At 39.9% G+C, this 22,717-nt stretch overlaps 3 protein-coding genes across 9 annotated transcripts in view; 1 reads left to right on the top strand and 2 right to left on the bottom strand.

The window, feature by feature from the left end:
* Positions 1–5,763, bottom strand: part of qtrt2 (queuine tRNA-ribosyltransferase accessory subunit 2) — a 17,858-nt gene extending 12,095 nt beyond the window's left edge. The window contains exon 1 of one of the 5 annotated variants that reach the window (XM_008396328.1): positions 5,643–5,763. Coding sequence is in view for 3 of the 5 variants with exons in the window: in XM_008396324.2 (XP_008394546.1) it covers positions 117–162 (46 nt within the window). In the remaining 2 variants the exon portion in view is untranslated. The other 4 variants (XM_008396326.2, XM_008396327.2, XM_008396324.2 and 1 more) reach the window with 4 other exon arrangements.
* On the top strand, positions 863–14,870 carry ccdc191 (coiled-coil domain containing 191). Of its 3 annotated transcripts, none has more exons than XM_008396329.2 (17): positions 863–1,276; positions 2,079–2,117; positions 2,231–2,366; positions 3,445–3,597; positions 3,757–3,935; positions 4,652–4,875; positions 5,463–5,604; positions 5,703–5,893; positions 6,269–6,518; positions 7,193–7,608; positions 8,754–8,899; positions 11,021–11,103; positions 11,180–11,281; positions 11,375–11,518; positions 12,555–12,707; positions 13,124–13,278; positions 14,579–14,870. In XM_008396329.2, the coding sequence occupies exons 1-17, from the start codon at positions 1,214–1,216 to the stop codon at positions 14,742–14,744; spliced, it is 2,742 nt and encodes a 913-aa protein (XP_008394551.1). In that variant the 5' UTR covers positions 863–1,213; the 3' UTR covers positions 14,745–14,870. The 3 variants fall into 3 exon arrangements, with proteins under 3 accessions (XP_008394551.1, XP_008394554.1, XP_008394553.1); XM_008396332.2 differs by having other exon boundaries at positions 7,286–7,608; XM_008396331.2 differs by having other exon boundaries at positions 865–1,276; positions 8,754–8,851.
* On the bottom strand, positions 14,822–22,536 carry zdhhc23b (zDHHC palmitoyltransferase 23b). Its single transcript, XM_008396323.2, has 5 exons — positions 22,098–22,536; positions 19,291–19,454; positions 18,214–18,903; positions 16,952–17,119; positions 14,822–16,273 (listed from the first exon to the last, which is right to left on the bottom strand). Exons 2-5 carry the CDS (start codon positions 19,434–19,436, stop codon positions 16,006–16,008), a joined length of 1,272 nt encoding a protein of 423 aa, XP_008394545.1. The 5' UTR covers positions 19,437–19,454; positions 22,098–22,536; the 3' UTR covers positions 14,822–16,005.
* Positions 22,537–22,717: the final 181 nt, after the last annotated feature.

A 22,717-nucleotide genomic window follows, 5' to 3' on the forward strand; every position in this document is an offset into this window, starting at 1 on the left:
TGTAAAAATATTTCACGGAGCAACACTAGTCACTGCCAAAGCATGGGGTTTAGCCACGTAGCTAGTTAGCTTTATCACTTATCAAAAGTTACGACGCGAGAAACCCTTTTACTTACTTAATATGTTTAATTTAGCGGAATAGCGCGTTATAGTAGACAACATGCGCACATAGTTATGCTCAAAGTACTATTATTTGCTTAATTTATAGACATATTTTCGGCTTACCTCTAAAAACTCGTGGGAACTACAAGTCGGGGAAATATAACGTCAGAAGAAATTATACGTCAGTACTTCCGCCATATTGTGAGTGGCGTGTTCTCCTTGGAAATTGGGTTTTCTGAGTAAAAGAAACACTGCTTTGAGGTAGTTCTAAAAAATCGGTTTTGCACCCAATTATGTGTATTCACTTTATTACCAATAAAGGGCTCAAGTTTAACACAATGTGCAGAAAAAGTACTATGACTTCAATTTTCTTATATTAAAATATTCCAAAAATACTAAATTAAATTGTGTTTTACTTATAAAAACTAAACATTATTCAGTTAATCTAATCTGTTTTGCAAATAATGAAAGGGGTGTAAGAGAGGTTCTTTAAAGTCAATGTTTTAGATGTTAAATATATATTTTACCAAAGTCTCGTTAAATACTTTATTGATAGCATCCTTGCAAGTTTGCAGTAGTTTTGGCTTTCTATATTTATTTTTATTTAATCAAAGTCTATTTGTGGTGATCATTTGTGTTTCCTGCAGAAAGCTATAGCTTCCATCTTGTGATAGACTGGTGATCTGTTCAGAATTTACTTGTATCCAAGATAATAAAAACACCTATACAGGTGTATAATTAGTAGCCACACGTAAAACACAGATTTAAAAATGCTTTATTTTCTTTCCGTTTTCAGAGGCGAACATCGTTGTCATGGGAACTTCTCAACGCCGAAAGCTTACTGGGACACGTAGTTTCGAACGTATTTGTGGTCCCGAGATTCAGCAAAAATGATAAGTAAACGCACTCCATTACCCAGAAACCTTTGCCGTCCAAGTTAGTGTTAGTTATGTTGACACGTTTACGACGTTCGTGTTTTACTCTGTGGTAACTTTTCTGCTAATTTTTGGCTTACCCAAATTTGGTATCGTACACGGTGGGAATAATAGACAAGTCCATAGTGGGATTTAGGATTATACCGTAATTGTATGCAGATGCATAAACAGTTGAGATGGCATCATCGGGGTTCAATTATCACCTGTTCAGGTGGAAAACACTCGGGTCTCCCAACAAGGTAAGCTTGACTTACACTTAAAAAGAGAGTACACATCTCCAAGATAAAATAAACGTGTGTTCTTAATTTCAGAACCTTTACATCAGGCATAAAGATACAGTGTAGTGATACAGTTGAATATTCATAGTATGGGGATGCTTTTGTTTAGTAGAGAGAAAGCTGGTGGGCATTAACTGGAAGATGGATGGAGCAAAGTAAGAGGCAATCCCGATTGGAAACCAGTTTGATACTTTTGAAGACTTTGGACTGCGGAATAGTTTCTATTTCCAGTAGGACAATGACACTAAACAAACTGCAGAAGCTACAATGGAATGGTTTTGTCGTTGTGCTCTGACCAAATATGAAAAAGCTGTAGGGGTATAAATAGTTAGCAAGCTTTTATATGAAGATAAATGATACATGAAGGGTACACACATATAGCTAGAGTATATGCATAGATGTAGCTTCTGCTAAGTGAATGGTAAATATCATCCAGGTCTGTTGTCAGATATTCACACGCTTGCAGCTGTACACCCTTGCAGGCGGAGACTGAGATAGCTGAATTGCTACCGGTAAACCGCTCACCTTTTGAAGTCTGGGAAATGATTCCCGGGGTAATCTGCGGATTTAAGGCAATAGCTGAGCTTTCCTGTGAAATAATCCGCAGACATCAGGCCCTTGCCTCAGCCCACAATTTGCACACTGCATCAGCAGCTCAAGGTCCCTCTGAGGGGTTTTTCAGAAAGGCAAAAGTGACAATGTGACGTGCATCTTTCTGTTCTGATTTTACCCAAAGGTATATCTTTATGTCCTTTAATAACAGAAACCTGTGAAGAAGGATGACATTGATGAGTGGAGAAAGGTGAGACTTTTTCATCTCTGGTAACATAAAACAATTTGCTCTTAATGATATTTTAGACTGTCTTTATTTTTATCTACATTAATGTGTCTTATTGCCCTTGTCTCTGTCCTCAGCGAGTGGAGATGGCCTCTGAGTTAGCCGTGTCTGAAGTCTTCTCCCATAGGAAACCTCAATCAGCAATAAATAGAGTGGCTGTACCTTTGGAAAGCTCTGAACAGTTGAGGGATCATGATGACGCTTACAGTGAAGGTAGGTCAGATCACAGAAAAAAATACCTTCTACTTTTAGGTTACTAAAAGTTTATTTGCTTTCAGTCAGGTGTAATCATTAAGTAACGTGGATGCTGACAGATCAACTCTTTTACTGCACCGTTCTATCTTTTTATGATATTTATTTATAATGTAGAATAAGCACAAAAATAATCACAATTATTAGATTAATGCCAGACTGGAACTTGAAAGTAATTCTCACAAATTTCTCCTTCCATTTTTCTCCATAAATTTTGGTTACGGTTATGTTTCAGACAAATAGGTATCTTATGGAGAGCACTCTAATTTTTCAACATACATTTCTTACTTGATTTGTATGTTTTCTTGTATTTTCCAAATTCAGATTGACCAGGAAAACAGGAAGTCATTCAGTTGGATTGGATTCAGTTCAGCTCAGCTCATGGCTGCAGAAAGCCATGGGATACTACTTAAAATTGAAGCACTTTGAACAATTCTAAAACTAAAATATAAATAAAAAATAATAATAATTCAGTTACATTTAATTATTAACATTTGCTAAGGGTGTTGTTGAATATGGAAAAAGGGGGGCAAAGAGTCTTTTTGAATAATACAAATTTATAAATGTGCCCCCTAGAGTTAAATTATCCTGTGCAGTAATATTTAATTTGAATGCTTCTTAAAAAATTACTAGACCTGAATATAAATACGGACAAGAGTTGTGAGGACTTAAATATAATTAAAGTTGTTGATGAAAACCAATGAATAACCTTAAAGAGAAGGATAAAAAATATTTTGGATTCCATCCAATATAGTTTATTTACAAACTAGAGAAAATTGGAGAACATTTCTACCCACTTAGGAATGTTGTATTAACAAAAAACATCTTATTACCCCAGCTTTATCATTTTACATTGTGGCAGTTGAATCCTAAAGTAAGTTTCCATTTAGGAAATCCTGGTATTATAATCTTAGTCACAGCGTTCATGTGATCTGTTCACCAATACACCAACAGCATTACTAATTCCATCATTTTTTTTAAATCCAAGTGTCAGAAAGTTTGTCATCTCACTTGGCTCAGAATCTGCTCTTTCTTGCAGCTCAAGCTCTTCTAGATGACTGGCTGAGTGATAAGTTACGGAAAGAGCTGGACATGGAGGATGACGATGAATTGAAGGACAGTGTTGAAAACACACAACCTACTGCCGCAGCTAGTGCCCAGCCTACTTACATCAATTACAAAAAGTTTGACGGTATTTTTTAAATTCTTATTCAGCGGGTCTAAAGATACAAATGTTACATTGTCGCCATACTGCAGCTATTCACTGGCACCAAGTGGATGAAAATCCTTTTAATTAGCTGAAAAGGGCAAGTTGTGAAAAGGTGAAGCTCATCTCTCAGTCTCATTTCAGATCTTTATGACTGTCTGGTCGAAGAAGAAGAACAATTGGCTGTTGAGAGTTTCCTCCAAGATCTAATGAAGCAAGAGCTGCTGGACGGTGGAATGATGGCGGAGTTGACTCGCGATGATCAAGAAAAGCAGAAGAGGCTTAGAAATCCAGCAATCACCATGGAAGCGCGACATCAACAGGTTTGTGCCTGTGCATGTGTTGCTGTGCAAAAGTATTAATGATCCAGTGAACAGATTCACATTTTGTCACATCAGCCTATGTATTTCAATGGGATTTTATTTAATAGGCTGGCACAGGGTGGTGCATAAATACTCCATAAATATGAAGTGGAAGGAGAAGAATATTTATGGTAATAGGGGAATGTGTGTAGTTTGAAATTGGTATAATTGAAGCTGTTCTATGAATGCCTTAGTGGTTTTTTAGAAAACATTAGTAAACAAGCAGCGTCGTGAAGGGCGGACAGGTCACTGGGAAAAAGTGTGGAGAGGTTTAGAGTAGGATTTGGTTATTAAACAATATAACATCTGAACATTTACAACATTTATCAGAGGGAGCATTAATCAGAAAAGCACCCAAGAGGCCTAGTTTTAAAATCAAAATACCTGTTGAAAGGACAAACTTTAGTCATGAACTCCACAAACATGGCGATTATGAGAAAGTGACGAGAACAAAGTGTCGAGCTAAATTACGTTGAGACGAGAACTAAAATTAATGCTCAGAGTCGTTCTCTATCAAATCTGATAGCACTTGAGCTGTTTTGCAAAGAATAATAGGCAAAAAAAGACATGTTCTGGAGATGCGTATTGAAAAAGACATGCAACTTTAACTCCATGATAAAGTTGCATCACAGATATACACAGACATGGACTCAAGTACATGCTGGTTTCTGCTCAAGGTGCGAGAGAACAGGGCACAAAGGGAGGCTGAGAAACAGAGGAAGAGGAGAGAGAAGGAAGCTCAGCGGGACGCCTGGGAGGAGGCGAAGAAGAAGGAGCAAGAGGAGGAGAAGAGGAAGAAGCAGCTGAAGCGTAGAGAGGAGGAGATGGTGCAGCAGGAGATGGCGAGACTGAGGCGAATGATGGAGGAAAAGAAGGCCTTGGAGCATGCAGCTTGTCAGAAGTAGGTCATTACCTGATTGGATAATCTGTTCTGACTGTAATCCATTCTTATTAGCCATAACATAACATTGATGTATTAAAAATCCTTCCTGATTGATCTGATGTATTATTCAAATATCTCCGAAACTGAATTAGAGGTTTTCATTACCTGTAAGGCTTAATAATTAAACTTAACAGAAATAATTAGAGATAAATGTCACTCTGTATGTAATAAATGTGAATGGGTTTTTATATTTTTGAACTGAAATTGGGTCCCCAAATTAAATTCTGCTTACATTTTTTTTTCTCTTTCCAATTTGAAAAAAAAAAATCTTGACATGACCTTTTTATTCTGTGTTTTTGTTTTAAAATGTGGTAGTGAAAAAACTGAGCTTAACCTAATCACTTTCCAGAGCTTCTGCCTCTAAAGTTATGTTTTAAAATTGCACAGCTTTGAATATTTCTAAATGAAATAAAATAAAACCTGTAATAGAAAATGTGAGTATCTCTGTTTTACTTAATGTCCTGAGAAATTCACGTTTCTGCAACAAACTCTTGACGTAATTTATCGTTAAAAAAATGAGTCTTTGGTCTCCATTTGGTTTCTAGAGAGAAAGAGAAACAGGTGCAGAGAGCAGTCAGAAGCCTTGAGTCAACCCCTGCACTTCCCTCAAAGCAGCTGCTGAAGGAGTTTAATCGACTACAACAAGAACAGAAGATTCAGGCAAAGATTAACATGAGCAACCTCCAGGTTGGTGCATGCACTTTGCAGTAGATGAGCTCACTGACCGGTCTGGGGTTTCGGGTTGTAATTTCACTTGCAGACGTTAATTAGTGCAATTGTTGCAGTGTCTGCACAAGCATCTGTCTGGATGGCACTCAGTGGTGTTAAGGCGAAAGTTGCATATGGGTAAGGCGGTGGCCCTCTGTGATTGGAGGAGGCAGCTGAGAGCGTGGCGAGGGTGGCGAGCCGTGGTGTGGGCGGAGCGCAGTCGGCGAGAGGTGGCGAGAACAGAGGAGCAACTGCGAATAGAAAACAGGCAAGTAATGCTTAATGTCAAGGTCAAAGGATCTGTATTAACTTTTAATGTACCGATAAGTTGCACGATATACAGTTCTTTGCAAAAGTATTTTTGGTCTCTTGAGCTTTTTTGTGTTTTTTTAGAAGCTTTTTCATGTGTTTAAATTGATTTTCAGCACAAAATCAAGTTAAACACAAAGTAAAATGATGCATGATTTTTTATTTATTTTTTGTCTACAAAGGCAAAAGTGCATATGCATTTTGCTTCCTTTTGCTGTAATATCCACAAAACAAACAGCAACCAGGAACACAGCAGATAACTTTCTAAACTTTTAGATACCTTGATTTAATAGTTTTAAAGATAAAATATGGGCAACTCTTCATGATCCTTCAGGCACCTCCAGCTGGCTGTGGAAAACGACCAGAGACGTTTGCTACGGCGATGTCTGAGTGAGTGGCAGCTCTGGAGCCAGAGGGCGAAGTCACAACGGGACCTTTTGGCCCGGCAGCAGGAAACCAAAGTTAAGATGGCTGCCTTGATCGATGCTGCAGCCACAGGCAAACTCACAGCCATAGAAAGTCCTGCCAATTTACCAATATGTTTGGCCCAGCAGCCGCTGAGTCAAGAAGATACAGATGCCGAGGTGAGGGATGCAGCCTCCTTTACAGACTCAAAAACTACACATTTCTTTGCTGCTTTTCACTAAAAAGTACTCTATGATTTATTGTTGTTAAAAAAAAATGACTCTAGGATTACAAACATGACTAAAACATAAGTCGATCCCCAATGGGGCAATGTTGAAAGTCTTAAAAAAAAAAAAAAAAAAAAAAAAGCAGGAAAATGTGTTTGTTTTTAAGACAAAGTAAACAAAGTAACAATATTGCTCTGGAATATTTCTCTGCACATTTAGAACATGAAGCTTTTACTTCTAGCCACTGAAAAGAAATAAATCTCTGTAGCTGAAATATTTACTGCTCTCAAGAAGAAAGGATAGAAAATCAAATTGGCAGCAACAGAATAAAGTACAGCATTACTGTCTAATAAAAACAATAATTTCTAATCCACAAAGACCAGAGACTTAACTTCAGAGTGTCTTTTGCTCAAAGACATTTGCTTTATCTGTCTAATAATGTAGATTTGTAATGGCAGTAAACCATTATGGTTGAATTTAACATAAATAAATGTCTTTAAATGTCTCAATTTCTGTGAAGCAAAACTATATCAGTGCTTTACATTGAACTGGAACTTAGACCATTTTTAGCCGATGGTTTCTGCATGTCTAGCCTTGCCTTCGTTTGTCCATCACATATTCAATAGAAGGGCCGCCATGCAGCAGAGATTGAGGTCCTAGAAGCTTCTACGGGACATCAGAGTAAAATCTCTGTGGGTGACGCGGGCCAACCTCTTCAGCCTTGGCAGGTGACCAGACGCCACACTGCGCCCACTGCAGAAGAGCTACACGACGCACGGCAGAGGGTGACGGACAACAGGGTTCTCGGTAACAAACGCACGGCATCACCAGCTGGCAGGTTCGAAAACAGACACGCCGCCCAGAAGCAAATCATCACACAGCAGAGGAAACTCCTGAAGGAGCAGCAGGAGCAAATCACCCGGCTGAAGGAAAAGCAGATCTTTACGGGGTTGGAGTTAGAAATGGAGAAGGCTGCACAGATTACTCAGCTGTCAGCGCTGCAGGAAGCGAAGAGATGCAGCTTTGCCCCCGGGGAACACAGGTTGGCTCACTGAACATCATTAAAAATTTAAGCGACCTGAGATCACTTTCAAAGCAACACCAGTAAAGAGATTTCTACTGGCTTATGGTCAGTATAGAAACCTTTTAAAAGTGATTTTTAAACCACTTATACACCACATTATAAGTTGACGGTTTTCTGAGGCATTGATAAATATCTGTACCTGTATGGTAGTGATTAAATCACCAATCAAGAAACTCTCAGTGCTCCAGGACTGAGAAGGTGTTGATCAATAAAGAACACATTTTCAAGAAAGACCTAAATTTGCGGCTCTCTAGATGAGCCAGATGTCCTCTGTAGTAAATGTTTAAGATCAGAGGACACTAAAGTTAAGCAAGCTGACCATAAGGAGAATATAAAATGCAGATGGAATAAAGAATGATGCCAAATTCTTCAACTTCACTTCAAATATTAACAGCTAGATGGTTGAACATATGTGTCAATTTACCACACATGGAGAAACAGCATTCAGTTTTTAATGCTCCACTAATCTGGAACAAACTTTCTGTAAATCGGCTGAAATGCTGAGTTCCTTTAAGTCAAGGCTAGTAATCCACCCGTTTGTAATCGTCTTTGATTAATAACATCTGGAACATGTTTAGTTTTAGTCAAGACTGCAACTTCTCATCACTTCTCCATATTTTACCACTGCAATGTAATGGATTTTTTGTTGTTTGTTTTTTGTCATGTAAAGCACTTCGAATTGCCTCGTTGATGAAACGTGCTAACCAGAAACACTTGATGATTAAGATGATGACGACTTGTATGTGACACAAAATATTGATGTGAATGTTTGCATCTCAGTCATTAAGCGCGAGATAAATATTTGGGCTCAAAATGTGTAAATAACTTTGATTTTTAACATAGATACAATGTTTTAAACCTTTACAGATAAATCTGAGTTGGGTTTTGTTTTTTTTGAGATTTTAATGTGAAAAGAAACAAAGTATATCTTGTGAGATAAAACCTGTCCGTAGTTTCAGATTTATGGGCCAAATCTGGCATTACTTCTCGCCGCTGGACATTCCCTCCGCCGTCTGAAATTTGTCAAGCAACTATCAGGATGATGTGAGCATGCAAACAAAAGTTGTGACAGGCTTTCTTTCTTCTGGCTGTTATCATCCCAGTTGCAGCGCTCCAAAGGCTACAGGGGAGCCGGATAGTCAGAACGCACCTTGCAGGAAGCCTGTCAGGAAGCAGACGTGCCCCCATCCCATCATCACAGGTCAGCCTGAAAGCTTAACAACAGGGAATGTTCACAGATGCATTCAGTGTAAGGAGACACAGGCAGTACACAGTATCTCTTGATCCAATCATTCTTTTACTTTCTCTTTTTCTGAAATTACAGTAATAAAAATAATATATTTAGTATCTCAAAATATATGGGTTTTTTTTCAGTTTTACTATGTGTAAAGTGTAAAGCTGCAAAACAACAAAGAAAATGTGCATTTTCACTTTGCTACTGGAAACTTCATTTCCACAAAGCTTTTTTTTTTCCTCTGGTTGCTTGTTGTGTGCTTTGTGACTTTGTCGAATATCTTAAATTACCAGTTAATGACGTAACCTCTAGCTGTACAACAGCACCGTTTGTTATTGTTTGGAATATATAACATTCAAACTTGTCCATGGAGCTTCAGTAAGCTAAGAGGGTGGGGTTAAAGAGTGGTAGAACAATTGAACATTAATTCCAGATTGTTTAGTCGAGGCCATCGCTCAAAAGTCTAAAACTTTATTGGCATTTTTAGAGAATTTGAGTCAATGGCATGAAGTTTACTTAGCTGATTAAAAAAAAAACATACTTGAATGTAAAGACGTGCTCTGCAACATGAACTAGTCTGCATGTTATGTTTTGGATCCAATAAAAAACACTTAGCCCCCACCTACTACAAACCTTCATCCTGAAGGTTCAGTATTTGAGTTTAAAAGTATTTCCGCCTACCAGTGCCAACTGGGTTAGATTTCTACCCTGATAATCTTTTTATATTTTTTTTCCTGGTTGCTGCAGTTAAATCAAAGGAGACCCAGAAAAAATATACCCCTGTTCTCTAAAAAGACTCCTGAAATAGAAAAACACCTAAATATAGATACAAATTGATATATAGGGACACTTAATGGTTCAACCTGAATGCTAGTTGCACCTTGATCGCAGTGAAAGTCAAAAGGAAAACCCCACAGGATCATTGCACCTTGCCTGTCACTGTTTGCGTTCTGCATACTTAAACCCAGTTTCGCTCTATTAATAGATAACATTCAAAAAGACACAGATTGATGGAAAAACACCCACTCTCCTTTAATGCCACAATTTTTAATGTCACGCTGATACTCTGTTGGAATCGTTCTCATCTCTAAATTTAACAGCATATGTTTTTAACTGGAGACGGAGAGAGGGAAACAATGAGTCTAAATAACCAAGCACATCAAATGCAGAACCAAAAATGTTTAACGTAATGTTACCATAACCTCTTCTTCCACCAGCTTCAGCACTTTTGACGCCAAACGAGATGGATCTTGCCTCATTTAAAAGTCCGTCTTGTGACCAGATTCAGCAGATTGCTTTTATAGATTATAGATTCGCACCCTGATGGAAAATAAATGACCTTCACCTGAAGCTGCCTTGGTCTTCTCCCACCGCTGTCTGGCACCCGTCCGTGTCCCCTCATAAGAGGATTAACCTTCCCAGGATGTCTATTGGGCAGCAGCTGACCTCCGAACTTCTCATGTCTTCATGCGTCTCATCCCAAGCACTGCTACTGTCTGCACACACAGTTGAAATGAAACGGAGAACAAAGAGAGCCTGTTTTCGTCACCAGTGCCCATTTATAAACACACAGCAGGACAATACTATTTTATTACCAACAGACAGACTTTAAAACTGAAGGAGGGTTTCCTGAAAATTACCTTTAGGGGACCAAAACTATTAACAATTCTCCCTTTCACAAAAAATAAAAAATCTGCGTTCAATTTAGTGGATTTACAGAAACATCAGGCTGTGCAACCTTGTCAGATTAGTAATTATTTCTTGTCCAATAATTTCCCTTTAATGCACTGTCTATCCTACTGCTTCTGATGTCAGATTACAACACAAAAACTCATAAACTACTCACACTATTTGCTTTCAGAGGTTGGAACAATAAACTTGCCTGATTTTCTGACCTTTTTTGCAAACCCCCACACACATACAACTGTTTATCTCCACTATGTGAAATGCCCTTGATACAATATTTTCTTTTCTTCATTTTCTTGCTTAAAGTGATGCCATGCCTTTCTAAGAACGTCTATTACTTTCAAGGTCTTTGCTGACCTACAGAATTCTGATTTTTCTTTTTACAAAAAAAAAAAAAGCATTTCCTTTGCCTTAAAAAACTGGAAACTCTTTTTTTTTCCCTCTCCCGAGCCATGGAAGCCCGAGCTCAACAGCGTGCCGAACGAAGGCAGGAGATTGAGGAAATCAAGAGAAGGAAAGAAGAGGAAAAGTTGGTGAGACTGACAATCCTTCCAGAGTAACCATATTTTCAAGCATTAATTGCACGGATTTTAACGACTGAACCTTCAGGCTGAGATGAAAGCTGCCGAGGAACAAAGGCAGCGGGAGGAACAGGAAGAGAAACGCAAGGCAGCCGAAAAGAAGAGGGAGGAGAAGAGGCTGGAACGAGAGGTGAGAAGTATTTTTTTTATGTTTTATTCACCTGACGCAAGTTTGTACAAGTTGCACACAAGATGTAAGTATTGCTTGCCTGCGTCCATCCAGAGAGAAGCAGAAAGACAAAGACAATTAAAAAGGCGTCAGGAGCTCATGAGACTGGCCCGTCAGCACCATATCAAAACCTTGTTGTCGCATCGAGGCCTGGCGCCATGGAAACGCCTCATGCAGTTAAGAAGTGAAAACATGGAGGTAAACGCCCCGTTTTGTGCAATGTGACGACATTCAAAGCCAGCCTGTCTCAAACTCACAAACATATAAACACAGAAAACACTTCATTCTGGCTCAGAGGAAGATTATACTGATCAGGCAGTATTTATGACAGCAGAATGACAACAAAGCATAATATTAGCCATTTATTTAAATATTAAAAGGCTTATCTTGCTGTGGACATGTTAAAATACATAATACTCTTGCATCACCCTGTATGTTCATAACATATAAGTAGAAGCAAAACGAGTGACTTTCAAACCCATCCATATTCTAAGGATCCACATTTTGTCACGTTGCCGTCACTATATCTAGTGTTTTAGGATTTGATGTAATTAACCATCACTAAGTAGTGCATAATTGCCACACAGAAGTGAAATTGCTTTGTTTTATTTTATGCAATATAATAAATGAAAGCGCAGAATGTATTTGCATTCATTCCCCTTGTAGTTCAATTGTCAGTCTGCGGCAGTCGTTATTTTCAAAAGCAGTTTTAGATATTTTGGACGAAAAAGAATACATGCAGGTTTTTGTTTGTAGATGTGCAATGACGGTTAGAGGCACACCTTTAAACGACGTGCAGCGGTAATTGAAGCCAAATGTAATTTCAAATGGTATTGATTTACAAGGCTTAATACAAAAGCGCAGCCTTCTTTTCAGATCTCTGGTTGCACAAACAAGTATTTAGCAAGAGCAAACATTTCATGATTATGTACTGCTTAGTATTAGTGCATCACATAAAATCCTAATAAAATGCTCTAAGGTTTGCTGTAAAGTGACAAAATGTATGGATATGAATACTTTTGTAATTCACTGTGGTGTAATTCAGACATGTTTGTGAATACATCAATCTGTATGAGAAACATAACCACTGCGACACCGTTTTATTTATGTAAATATTTTTAATGCAATAATTAAAGGTAAGCATTAATTCTAAAGGAACAACAATCTATCCTATATTGCTTTGTTTCGGAAATTATAGGGCATTACTAATTTATCCCCACCCATTTGTTCCCAGCTGGCCGAGAGTCATCACAACCTCTTCCTGCTGAAGCAGTGCACCCTGGGATGGCTACAGTATGCAAGAGAGACCCAGCGTGAGAGGGTGGCCTGTGCTGACCAGCTGCAGAAGCATTTTTTGCTTCGTTGGAGTTTAAATTGCTGGAAAAAAGTCAGTATACCCCTTTTATGAACGGTATACATTACCTTGCAAAGGTTTCTGTGCATAGCCTTTAAACTTCCAACCAAAATGTATTTTATTTAGATCTAACCTGGCAGAGCAACAGTTTTGAGATGAAAAGCAATTAAAAATTCAATTAAAAGCATAAGTTCAGCTGTTTTGTGAAGTTTTCAGGGGAGAACATTTGTGAACAAACAGCATTATGGAGGAGCACACCAGACATCAGCAGAAAAGTCATGAGAAATCCAGTTTACATTTTGCCACAATCTGTCTTATATACTCTCGAGCTTACAAAAATCCGTTTGTAAACTCTACTGCTGCATATATGATGGATAGAATAACGGATAAACGGGATTTTCCTGCTTTTTATTACCTCATCAGTCACAACATTCTTATCTTGGTTTCAGCTGGTTGACCTGCGGATGATTCAGGAAGAGCGAGCTGAGCGTTTTTATCGGAGGCGGACTCTGAGAAGGTTCCTGCTTGCTCTGCAGGACCATATGATTCTGCAGAGGCTGACGGAGTGGGACCGTCGAAAACTGGCTCAGGAACACCGGGACAGGTCTGCTCCGCCCGACGCTGCGTTTTGTTCTGATGTAGCCCCGATAAAAACTAACTCTTTGCTGTGTTTCTTTCGTGGGACAAAATTTATCAGCAATATCTAAAAACTTCTCCTTTAAACTGCAGTATATCCACTATTCTAAGGCCTCGCAATCTAAATGCAGACTTAAAAACATATTCTTTTCATATTTTTATTTATTTTTTGGTTATTAGGTTATAGACAAAGAGTTTTTAGAACATGCAGGCTTACAAAACCTCCGAGAACATGAAGACAATGCATTTCTTTGTCCTGGTGTCCCCTAGTGTTTATAGGTAGACTAGTAAACAAGAAAACATAAAATGCGTTTTCATTGAATCTCTTTTCACAAAGAAAGCTGCAGACATCTGAAATGAAATGTGGACTTGCCTGACAGAGCGTGAAACACAAGAGAGCGGGTGTGATTGTAGAGGAGGCATCTTTCCTGGTAGAAACCAGTGTTTTTCCTCCGCAGCCTGTCAACAGGAGCGGATGAGGCTTCTTCAGGACAGTTTTTTATTTCTCAGCATATGTATTAAAGGTACATACAATGTCACTGAGGTAGACAGGCAAGGTCGTATAAAACTGAGTCAAGCTGTAAAGACGTACGGTCACTTCCAGCTCTAAAAGCCTGGACGCATTTTTCTGGTTTCAGGTGAGTTCATGGATTTTTCTGTACTGAACAAAGTAGAATCATTTGATCAGGTGTCTAGAAAAGCTCTTCTCAATCTCAAGCATTTTTCCAACTTTCCTGATGACCTTCTTACTAACTTACAACCATCCAACAACGTTCTGATATCCCTTATTTACACAGCTGCTGCTCTCAGAGAGGAGAAAGATGCAGCCTCTTATATGTACTTTGCAAAAGTATTCACACTTGAACTTATTATATTTTGTCACAAACAAATGCATTTTACTGAGATATTCTGGCAGACTAAGAATATTGATGGTAATTATTGAACAGAGTCTACATGAACCAATAAAATATTGGTTTCAGTTAAAATATTAACTGAAAGCAAAATATGTTTTTTATCCTCATTTTTACGTAATAATTTATGACATAATATCTTCATTGTCAAACTCGAGGAATATTTTTAAGCGTCAGCTGCCTGGTCTGGTTCTGCTAAATGACCGCAGGCTACAGGTGAAGCCCCAACAGCTGCCTAGCTGCCAAACACCATGTGAAGACTAATTACATGTTGTCTAGCCAGCGGTCCCTCTGATCCACTTCGTTAATGCTCACTTGCTCCGTGTTCGTCTGTCCTTCCATCTGCTTGTGTTTTAGGCGCGTCCTGCAGAGGTGTTTCCAGGCCTGGAGGCAGCTTCCCACCACACTGCGGAGGGAAAGGGAGAGAGAGGTGCGACGGGAGAAGCTGAGCAGGAAAGTGGCAGAGCTTCTGCCGGATTTCTGCTCCCGTCCATTAGGAGCGTCTGAGAGAGAAACCGTCTGAAGGCGACGAGCTGCCAATCCGGACATAAGCATCAAAGCGTTACTCCAGCAGTGACAGGTGATAAAGAAGAGGCTCGGTCATTTCTCACTTTCATTTAATAAAATAAATAAAATCCATTCAAAATCCGCAGATGTACAACAGAGAAATTATTTAAATACAAAAGAGGTTATATTTTATTAGAAACTAAAGTGTAGCAAAAGTGGAAAGTTACAAAAAAAAAAAAACTTCCCCAGACTCAAGCTGACAGTTGTGCATTTGATCGAATACATTATAGTGCTTTCATGTGGAAGTGCGACGACAGCGTAATACAAAGTAGCTTAAATTATACAAATGCAATCATCTACCACAGTACCTAAATTAGCCTTGTGCCAAGACATTTCATTTGTCTGATATGAAAACCTAAGATGCAATTTGCAAGGCAAAGTGGAGACAAGTGGCGTCAGTGTTTGAGAAAGATAAATGAGGTTTGCAGAGTCTCGCAAAGACGATTAAAGTTTTTCAAGTGGTTATGTTAGAAAATTCCCAAACTTCAAAGTATAGGATTAGGATTTTATGTAACAAACACCTGCTATCTAATTGTGAAATGGAAGAAAAATGATACATGATCAGTTATACAAACTGAACGCAGTTCTGAACTTTGACTGGGCCATTCTGGCTCATGATTATGCTTTGACTGAAACCATTTCACTGTGGTTAAGGCAGCTGTCCTGCTGGAAGATGAACGCTGCCCCCGGCCCATTAACAAATTTTCTTCCAGGATTGCCCTGAGCTGTAACACGAATAGCATTTTGGATGTAGAAAAAAAGATTTAATTATGGTCTCATCAGAATTGCCCATTTTTCCACATTTTGAATCTTGATCTATAACATAAGATCCAGAGGAATCTTTCTGAAAATGTCCTATTTCTTTGTGAGAGTTTAACTTTCTCCCAGTTGTCTGCCAAGGCACTGCAATGTAGCTGAGAGTCCGAGTCCGAAGGAAGACATTCGCAGTGATAGTTGTGTGTGTGACTAAGATGCCGTGGGTGGATTCGGCTGCATAGATGAGGTCCCGGTTGTCAGTCACTGTAATGGCGGTGAATTCACAGCATTGAGATGTGAAGTAGTTATCGCTAAATGTCAAAGAGCAACTCCAGAGCTGCAGAAACACCTCTGAGCAACGCCGACTCTGCTTGAGACTGAGAGCAAACCTACTGTCGGATGAAGTGGCAATGCTGCCACCCAGTGGTCAGAAGCTGTTTCCACCACCCCTATATTGTGTCTCACACCAGGTCTGTTGGAGACGAAAGCCTCAGTTTGTCTCCCATGGACATGAACTCAGTCCAGTTGCTCCAAAGACCTCGAGAGTAAACGCCAGTGTCCACGACGAGTCCCCAGCAGGTGCTGCGGGCGGTTTTCTCCCTCAGTGCGACTCGGGCTTCCCGCTCCGTCACGTTATAGCTGATATTTATAATTTGCACTAGAAGGAGATGCAGGAGACCGCCGGTCACAATGCTGCAGTACCATGCGCAGGTGAAGCAGAGAGCAGAGCTAGAGAAAACAGAAAGGACAAGGCAGATATCTTAAGTTAGACCCAACATAGAAAACAAGACTGAGGGGTATAGAGTATTAGATCTAACATTCAGAATAGGTGATTTAGCATTTATGTACCTGGTGATTGAAAGTCTCCCAGAAAACTGATAAGTCTTTATTTTAACCAATAAAAACAGGGATAACTTGATTCTGAGAAATAATAAACAATAAAGAGGATTTAACAGGCTCATTAGTAGCTGTGGAGTTTTACATTTTGGGAACTAAATAGGACAACTTAATATTTGTTCTACAATTTAAAATCATCTACTGCAATAACTGAGAAAGCTTCAGCTTCTTAAATATATTGGTATGACTGGAACTCCAGAAGAATGCCTTTTTGACTGATATCAACCAAAATCAAGGTTAACACAGAACTGTTGCAATCTTTTGTTAAGAATCCTACATATTGATTGGCTATAATACAAGTCAAATTTCAGTGTACTGTTATATATCACGTAAAATCCAGATACAATACACAAAGGTTTATGATTGTAAAGTGACACTATGTTCAAAAGGTATGAATATGTTTGCCTGCTATTGTATACAAGTTCTGGCAAAACTTGTACCTCAAAATGGCAGCATATCACATAGATGAGATTTTTAAAAAATAAAAAGAATAATGGTGCCAAGTGTAACCTGTACTGGGTGTAAACTCCAGGGCAGTAGAGTAAGGCAGTGAGGACGTTCTGCTGGGGACACACACTCCACAGCACCAGGCCGATGCCGTACAGGGATGTCAGCAGGAAGAAGACGAGAGTGAGCAGGAAGCTTACGTGATTGGCCTGGCCCACACAGTTGTTTATCCTGGCCCCGGGGGAAAACACAAGTACAGTAAAGACACACAGACAAATGAACAATGAATCCAGACTGCAGATATGAGCAGAAATACTAACTGGAGTGGACTGGTGACTGTAAGGAAATACTTTCCTCAGACTATTTCTAACTTACTAATAATGGGACTGAACCAATAGCAGGAAAACTAACGTGTGCAATAATTCTACAATATACAGCTTTAGACGTTTCTGGAGGCAAAAATTGCATAAAATTATTGTGTAAAAATGGAATCTCTTAGCAGAATCAATAGACCTCAATGAATATGGGTGATTTCTTGGTATCGAGCTTTTTTTTTTTTTTCTTTTTTCTTAAGCAAAGTTTACAAATGTTCAACAGATTTGAGATCAGAAGCCAAACTGTATTAATGTAGGAACAACCAATTGTGTAACATTTCTCACATCTGAAGCAAACGGTTCCTATTAGAGGAAAGAAATTAAGTTGGGCTTTTCAAGAACAAGGCCCTGCTCCAAAACTTTGGAGTAAAAAAGAAGTTTTCTGCTGCCTCCAGGAAGAAGCCAGATGCCTTGTCAAAGATCTGGAGAGAGAGATCCAAGCCTTTATGCCATCACTGTGGGATTATTATAATTACTCAATTGCAGCAGCCCGTCTTTACACTGGTAAGCAAAGGCGTGACCACATATCATACTAGTTTCACTTCACTGGCTTCCAGTGTGCTATTTTTTTCTATTTGATTCCTAAATATCTAGAGAGACTGGTACGCCAGTTCATCCTGGAATTGGTATTTTTCTTATAATCCCAACAGAAAGCTTGTATGAGCAAATTACTGCTGAAAATCTCTGAATTTTGGCTGAAGACTGGAGGTGACAGAGCCTTTAGGGCTGCTGCTCCTGGACTCTGGAACAGCCTGATGATGTACATTAGGCCGTCTTCAACCGTTGAGAGTTTTACATCTGTAAAGACTCATTATTTCTCCTTGGCTTTTCATCTAGTTTAAGCATGACTCCTACAGTCTTTCGCTTTATGTACTTTAGTATGTACTGTGCAGAGATTCTAGATGTATGCTGACTGGATGTGAACTTTGGGACAAACTGACTCACACCCACCAGACACAGTGGTGGTCCAGACGAAGCACGCAGACGCCACAGATCCGACAATGTCCCGCCCTCGGCGGCCGCACAACCCTACACACTGAACACCAGTTCCTGCGGCCACTTTCCTTCAACTCCAGCCCCTCTTGCTCCAAGGATCCGATCCGCTGGACTGCCGTCATTGATACCTCCTGCGTCCCCCCATTGAAGGAAGAGTCTTTGTCTGGCGGGGCGCTGTAATATGTCACCGTGCTGTGGACGGCCTGTTGATCCAGTCGAACGATCCCAGGATCTCTTTTGGTATAGATAAGAGTCAGCAGGGTGAGGCCGACCCCTACGCTCACAGCCGCCAGCTCACCCTCACCAACATTCCCATGTGGAAACACCTCTGAGACGAACAGGTAATACATGTACCCCAAGGAGAAGAGGGCCAGGCTGAGGAAGAAGAGTGTTCGTCCCTTCTTGCGGTGGGTGAAGAAGTAGTACCACAACACAAGGCCGGGCAGAGCCGTCAGAACCAGCACACCGAGCAGGAAGTGGAAAGCAGCGAGGTGAAGCAGGGCAGGAAGGAGGACGAGAGGAGGAACGATGGACAGATCCAGTTTACGGGCTCCGCCCCAAAACCAGGGTACACGGATCCGGTCGGAGACGACTGCAGCCACATGCGACAACGATTCCGGTTTCTGAGGCTCTCTCTTCAGAAACCTAAAGAAACAAACAAAAAACAAAAAAAGGTAAAGTAACTTTTTTTACACCTCCGGCTTTTTTATTTGCCGCACATCAATACATTCCTTTTCCTCCACTTCCTAACTAACAAGTCTTCATGGACTTTTGGACAAGAGATAAAAAAGAATGTGTAGCCATTTTGTTTGCCTGATTTCCTACAAACATTTCTGTAAAAGGGGTTTCCTTTTACAGAACCCACTGTTGGGTTGTGAGACCTTAAAATATATCTTGGTATTTGTATGAAATGTTTTATGTTCTCAGATTTAAAGATAAAACCTCTCAAGTTCTCACAGTAAAGAAATCACAACACAAATACTCTGTCTTCAGTCCGAGTAGCTTTTTTAAAAAATATTTATCTCCTCCCACCTGTCGCAGGCGTCGTCCAGGTCCTCGCAGTCGCAGCAGCAGGCTGCGACGTGGCTGCGCTCCCCGTGTCTGTTCACATATTCGCAGCAGCACAACACTTCCTCCTCCTCCTCCTCTTTCAGCGCCCTCTTTGCTCGCTTCTTCATGGCCAGCGGCACTGCAACCTGTAGGACGTTTCAAAAAGAAAAAATTTTTTTATTTACAGGTGTGTTGTTTTTGTCAGCAATGAAGTTTTGTGTTGCAAAAGTCTTCATGCCCCTTGAACTTATCCACATGTCGCTTTGCAAAATCAAACTTTAGTATGTTTTATTATTATAGTACGTTTTAAATATTATTATAATATCAATTTAGGCGCATAAATCTTCAGCTCAGAGGGTATAAATGCTTCTTCCAGCCACTGTAGATGAAATCAGCAGTTAAATTACGTGGAAAGTGGAAGATGAGCAACAGGAAGGGAAACACAATAAGTAAAAGTGACTCCAAGCCCACTTTGCTAAAATAATCTCTTAATGCATCAGATTATCAAACACTTGCACATGTTTTAGACGATGAAGCGCTTCTGATCCCGTTTTTTCCCCCCCCACACACATTTCTGCAAAGCAAAGCCTCTGCTCACTTGACCCGACCCGATCCGTCTGCTTTCCGCACATCTGCCACACATCTGTCATGCTTTAATGATGAGCCCTCCTCCCTCCCTCTTCAGCCTCGTTTATAGTCCAGACGGATTTAAGCTGAGGTGTCGTGAGCATCTATAACAATCCCACAAGTGTGCAGCTAGATGGGATTAATCATCCCACTTTCCCTAAAGTGGGAGGTCCGGCTCTGTTGAGGAGGTCTGAATGAGCCTCTGAATGTGAGCAAAAACAATTAATAATCCGACCAACATGTCTAACGAGGATGCTGAAGTCAGCGACTGAGCCTACAAGCATCTCCCTGCAGCTCACAGGAGCTGCAGGGAGAGGACAAGCTGGCTTACGCCCACTGATTAGTGGACCCGAGGCAGCATCAAACACTACATCTGCTCTCGTCTGCCAAAAACGAAAGGATGACTAATGCAACAATTCATAGCATTACTGAGGCACACAGCCGTTTTCAGCCTGTCCTGCTGTGCTCTGACAGCTGCGGTTCTTTGAGTGCCTCTGCAGGTGGGATTAAGATTAGGAATCTCTGCAGTTGATAGCATCCACGGATCTGCTGACTGTGTAACCATGAGACTCCCGACTCTGCAGCTGGGATCCTTCTGGTACCTTTTTAGTAAGTCAAAAACTCTTTATCTCTGAATGTAAAGCATGAGTCTTTAAGGATTACTGTCTCCAGGGCCGTTGGGCAAGAGGCAGGGCACATTGTGGACAGTCCATCACAGAGCAAGACAGACGCATAACTATGCACACACTCATACCGAAGGGAAAGTCAAAAAGGTTTACATGCATGACTTTATGTTGTGGGAGGAGACTGGAGTTCCCAGTGAGAACCCGGTCTTGAAAGGGGGCAACACGCAAATGCCTTCTCGCCCCAAAGCAACAGTGCGAACCACTGCGACACCAAGCAGTGGTCAAAAGAGCAACCTGTATCTTGACAACTAAACATCTGTACTTGTGTCATTAAGCCCTAAACAAGCAAGTATTAAACAAATAAATTAACTCCCACATTTTAAAAGTTGCTATACTGCTAGCTCACCTGCTGCTTAATTATTACTTAATTCCAATCTCACCCACCAATTTTAAAGTAATGGTCTGAAACACAGATGGGATGTAAAAGCTAAGTGCAAAATGATAAATTTTCCAAAATGTGTGTCTTTTATATTGTTTTATCTTTCAAGAGATGCACATCTCATTTCCTACAGAAATATGTAGTAATCTTTGTGTATGTAAACTTCTAAATGTGAAGAAAACAGTAACTAAGAAAAGAAAAAAAATGATAAATTTTTCAGTTTTGCTGGCCTTGCCAAGTAAAAATAAATTTTGGTATGACTTAACATAGGACGTAACAAAATTGATCTACGAGGAATTCAACTTTTTTTTTCCCATGACAACATGCTGTTTTAACCAGAGGCGGTTGTCAATGGGGCCTTCCCTGCTTCAGCTGACCATCCCAACCGATTAAAGTTAGAAAATGAAATGTAGTGGGTTCAAACACCATAGCACATTGGTAGCTTTATATTCAGCAGTAAACAGGGCATGCTAACTCTTCACTCATGAACTCATGCATAAAACCAATACAATCCCTCCCTCCTTCTAATGCTACCTTACAAATAACCACATCAAGAGCCACCTCTAGCTTTAACAATTAGAATGAAACTACTCATATAGACCATTTCATGACAGAAAAAGGAGAAAAATAAATAGGTCATTTCTATTTTGTTTCCCACAAAAGATTTTGTCAATAAATGTCAAATTTGATTTAGGTTGCCTGTTGTCTTTTATAGAAGAAGAAAAAATAAGAAAGGAAGATAAACTTTAATACTTTTTTTAAGTTACATTTAATTATTGCTCTTCAAACACATCAACCAGGCAAGCTGACTTTACTTCATAAACATTATATGAACCTTAAAGATGAAGAGACTTGAATGCTGTGTTAGTGAATATGCAATGTATAAACACATAAAAGACGCCATAAAGTTTTATTAAGTCACTAAGTTACCTTAAAAGCAAAAATGAGACATTTTAAATGCAGTTTGCAGAGCTAAATAATGCCGAGAGCCTTATTTAGATATTCTCAACATAATGCAGCTTGTACGCACCAGCAAGTCTGTCCACCTGTATGCCCGAATAGAAACAGAAACAGGGGTAACGGACATGAACACCGACCTGCTACATGCTGGTTTTTCCTTCCACCTCCATGGGAACATCGGCTCGGTCCTCCTCAGCGGAAGCCTCGGTGCTGGCAGCCGCGGTTCGTATCCGGTGTTTATTTCCGCTACACGAGACTCGGTGTGCGGCGCAGGGTACCAGAACACCGGTTCCTATTGAAGGTATTTAAAGTGTCGGGAGTCCGCAAAGAGCTTCCATGAGGTTCTGCTTCCTGGTTCTGGCTTAGCTTTTGAGCGAAGTCCCCGGTGTGTGCAACAGAGAGGAGATGTTTCCTTTTCCTTCCTGGTGTCGAATGAAGCACTTTTCCCCGCCCAGAACTTCTACAGCCACATAATTGCATATTACAGGCGGCATTTAGCTACATCGCACGCTTTTCTTTGCACACTTCAGGAAATTAGGTCTTGCGTGTTTAGTTTTTAATTTAATTTGAGAATATAACACTACCACCAGAGGCGGTTCTTGTGTGAATACTGCCATGGGCTATTGCCTTTCTGTCCAGCCACCCAATAAATAATGTGTGTGGAAATAATCTTTTCATGTTTAATTTACTTTTGTATAAATTTGTGTAGACAGACAATTAGTTCGACTGTTTTAAGGAATTATCTTTGAAATATGCA

This window comes from Poecilia reticulata, linkage group LG20 (assembly GCF_000633615.1).
Source record: "Poecilia reticulata strain Guanapo linkage group LG20, Guppy_female_1.0+MT, whole genome shotgun sequence".
NCBI lineage: Eukaryota > Metazoa > Chordata > Actinopteri > Cyprinodontiformes > Poeciliidae > Poecilia > Poecilia reticulata.

Excerpts from the sequence above, each read along its gene's own strand:
- ccdc191 (XM_008396329.2), top strand. The coding sequence starts at position 1,214 with ATGGCATCATCGGGGTTCAATTATCACCTGTTCAGGTGGAAAACACTC. Across the intron at positions 2,367-3,444 it reads TGATGACGCTTACAGTGAAG|CTCAAGCTCTTCTAGATGAC; the intron begins GTAGGTCAGATC and ends TCTTTCTTGCAG. Across the intron at positions 11,282-11,374 it reads AGAAGAGGCTGGAACGAGAG|AGAGAAGCAGAAAGACAAAG; the intron begins GTGAGAAGTATT and ends GCGTCCATCCAG.
- zdhhc23b (XM_008396323.2), bottom strand. The coding sequence starts at position 19,436 with ATGAAGAAGCGAGCAAAGAGGGCGCTGAAAGAGGAGGAGGAGGAGGAA. Across the intron at positions 18,904-19,290 it reads CTGGACGACGCCTGCGACAG|GTTTCTGAAGAGAGAGCCTC; the intron begins GTGGGAGGAGAT and ends TTGTTTCTTTAG. Across the intron at positions 16,274-16,951 it reads GGAGTTTACACCCAGTACAG|CTCTGCTCTCTGCTTCACCT; the intron begins GTTACACTTGGC and ends TGTTTTCTCTAG.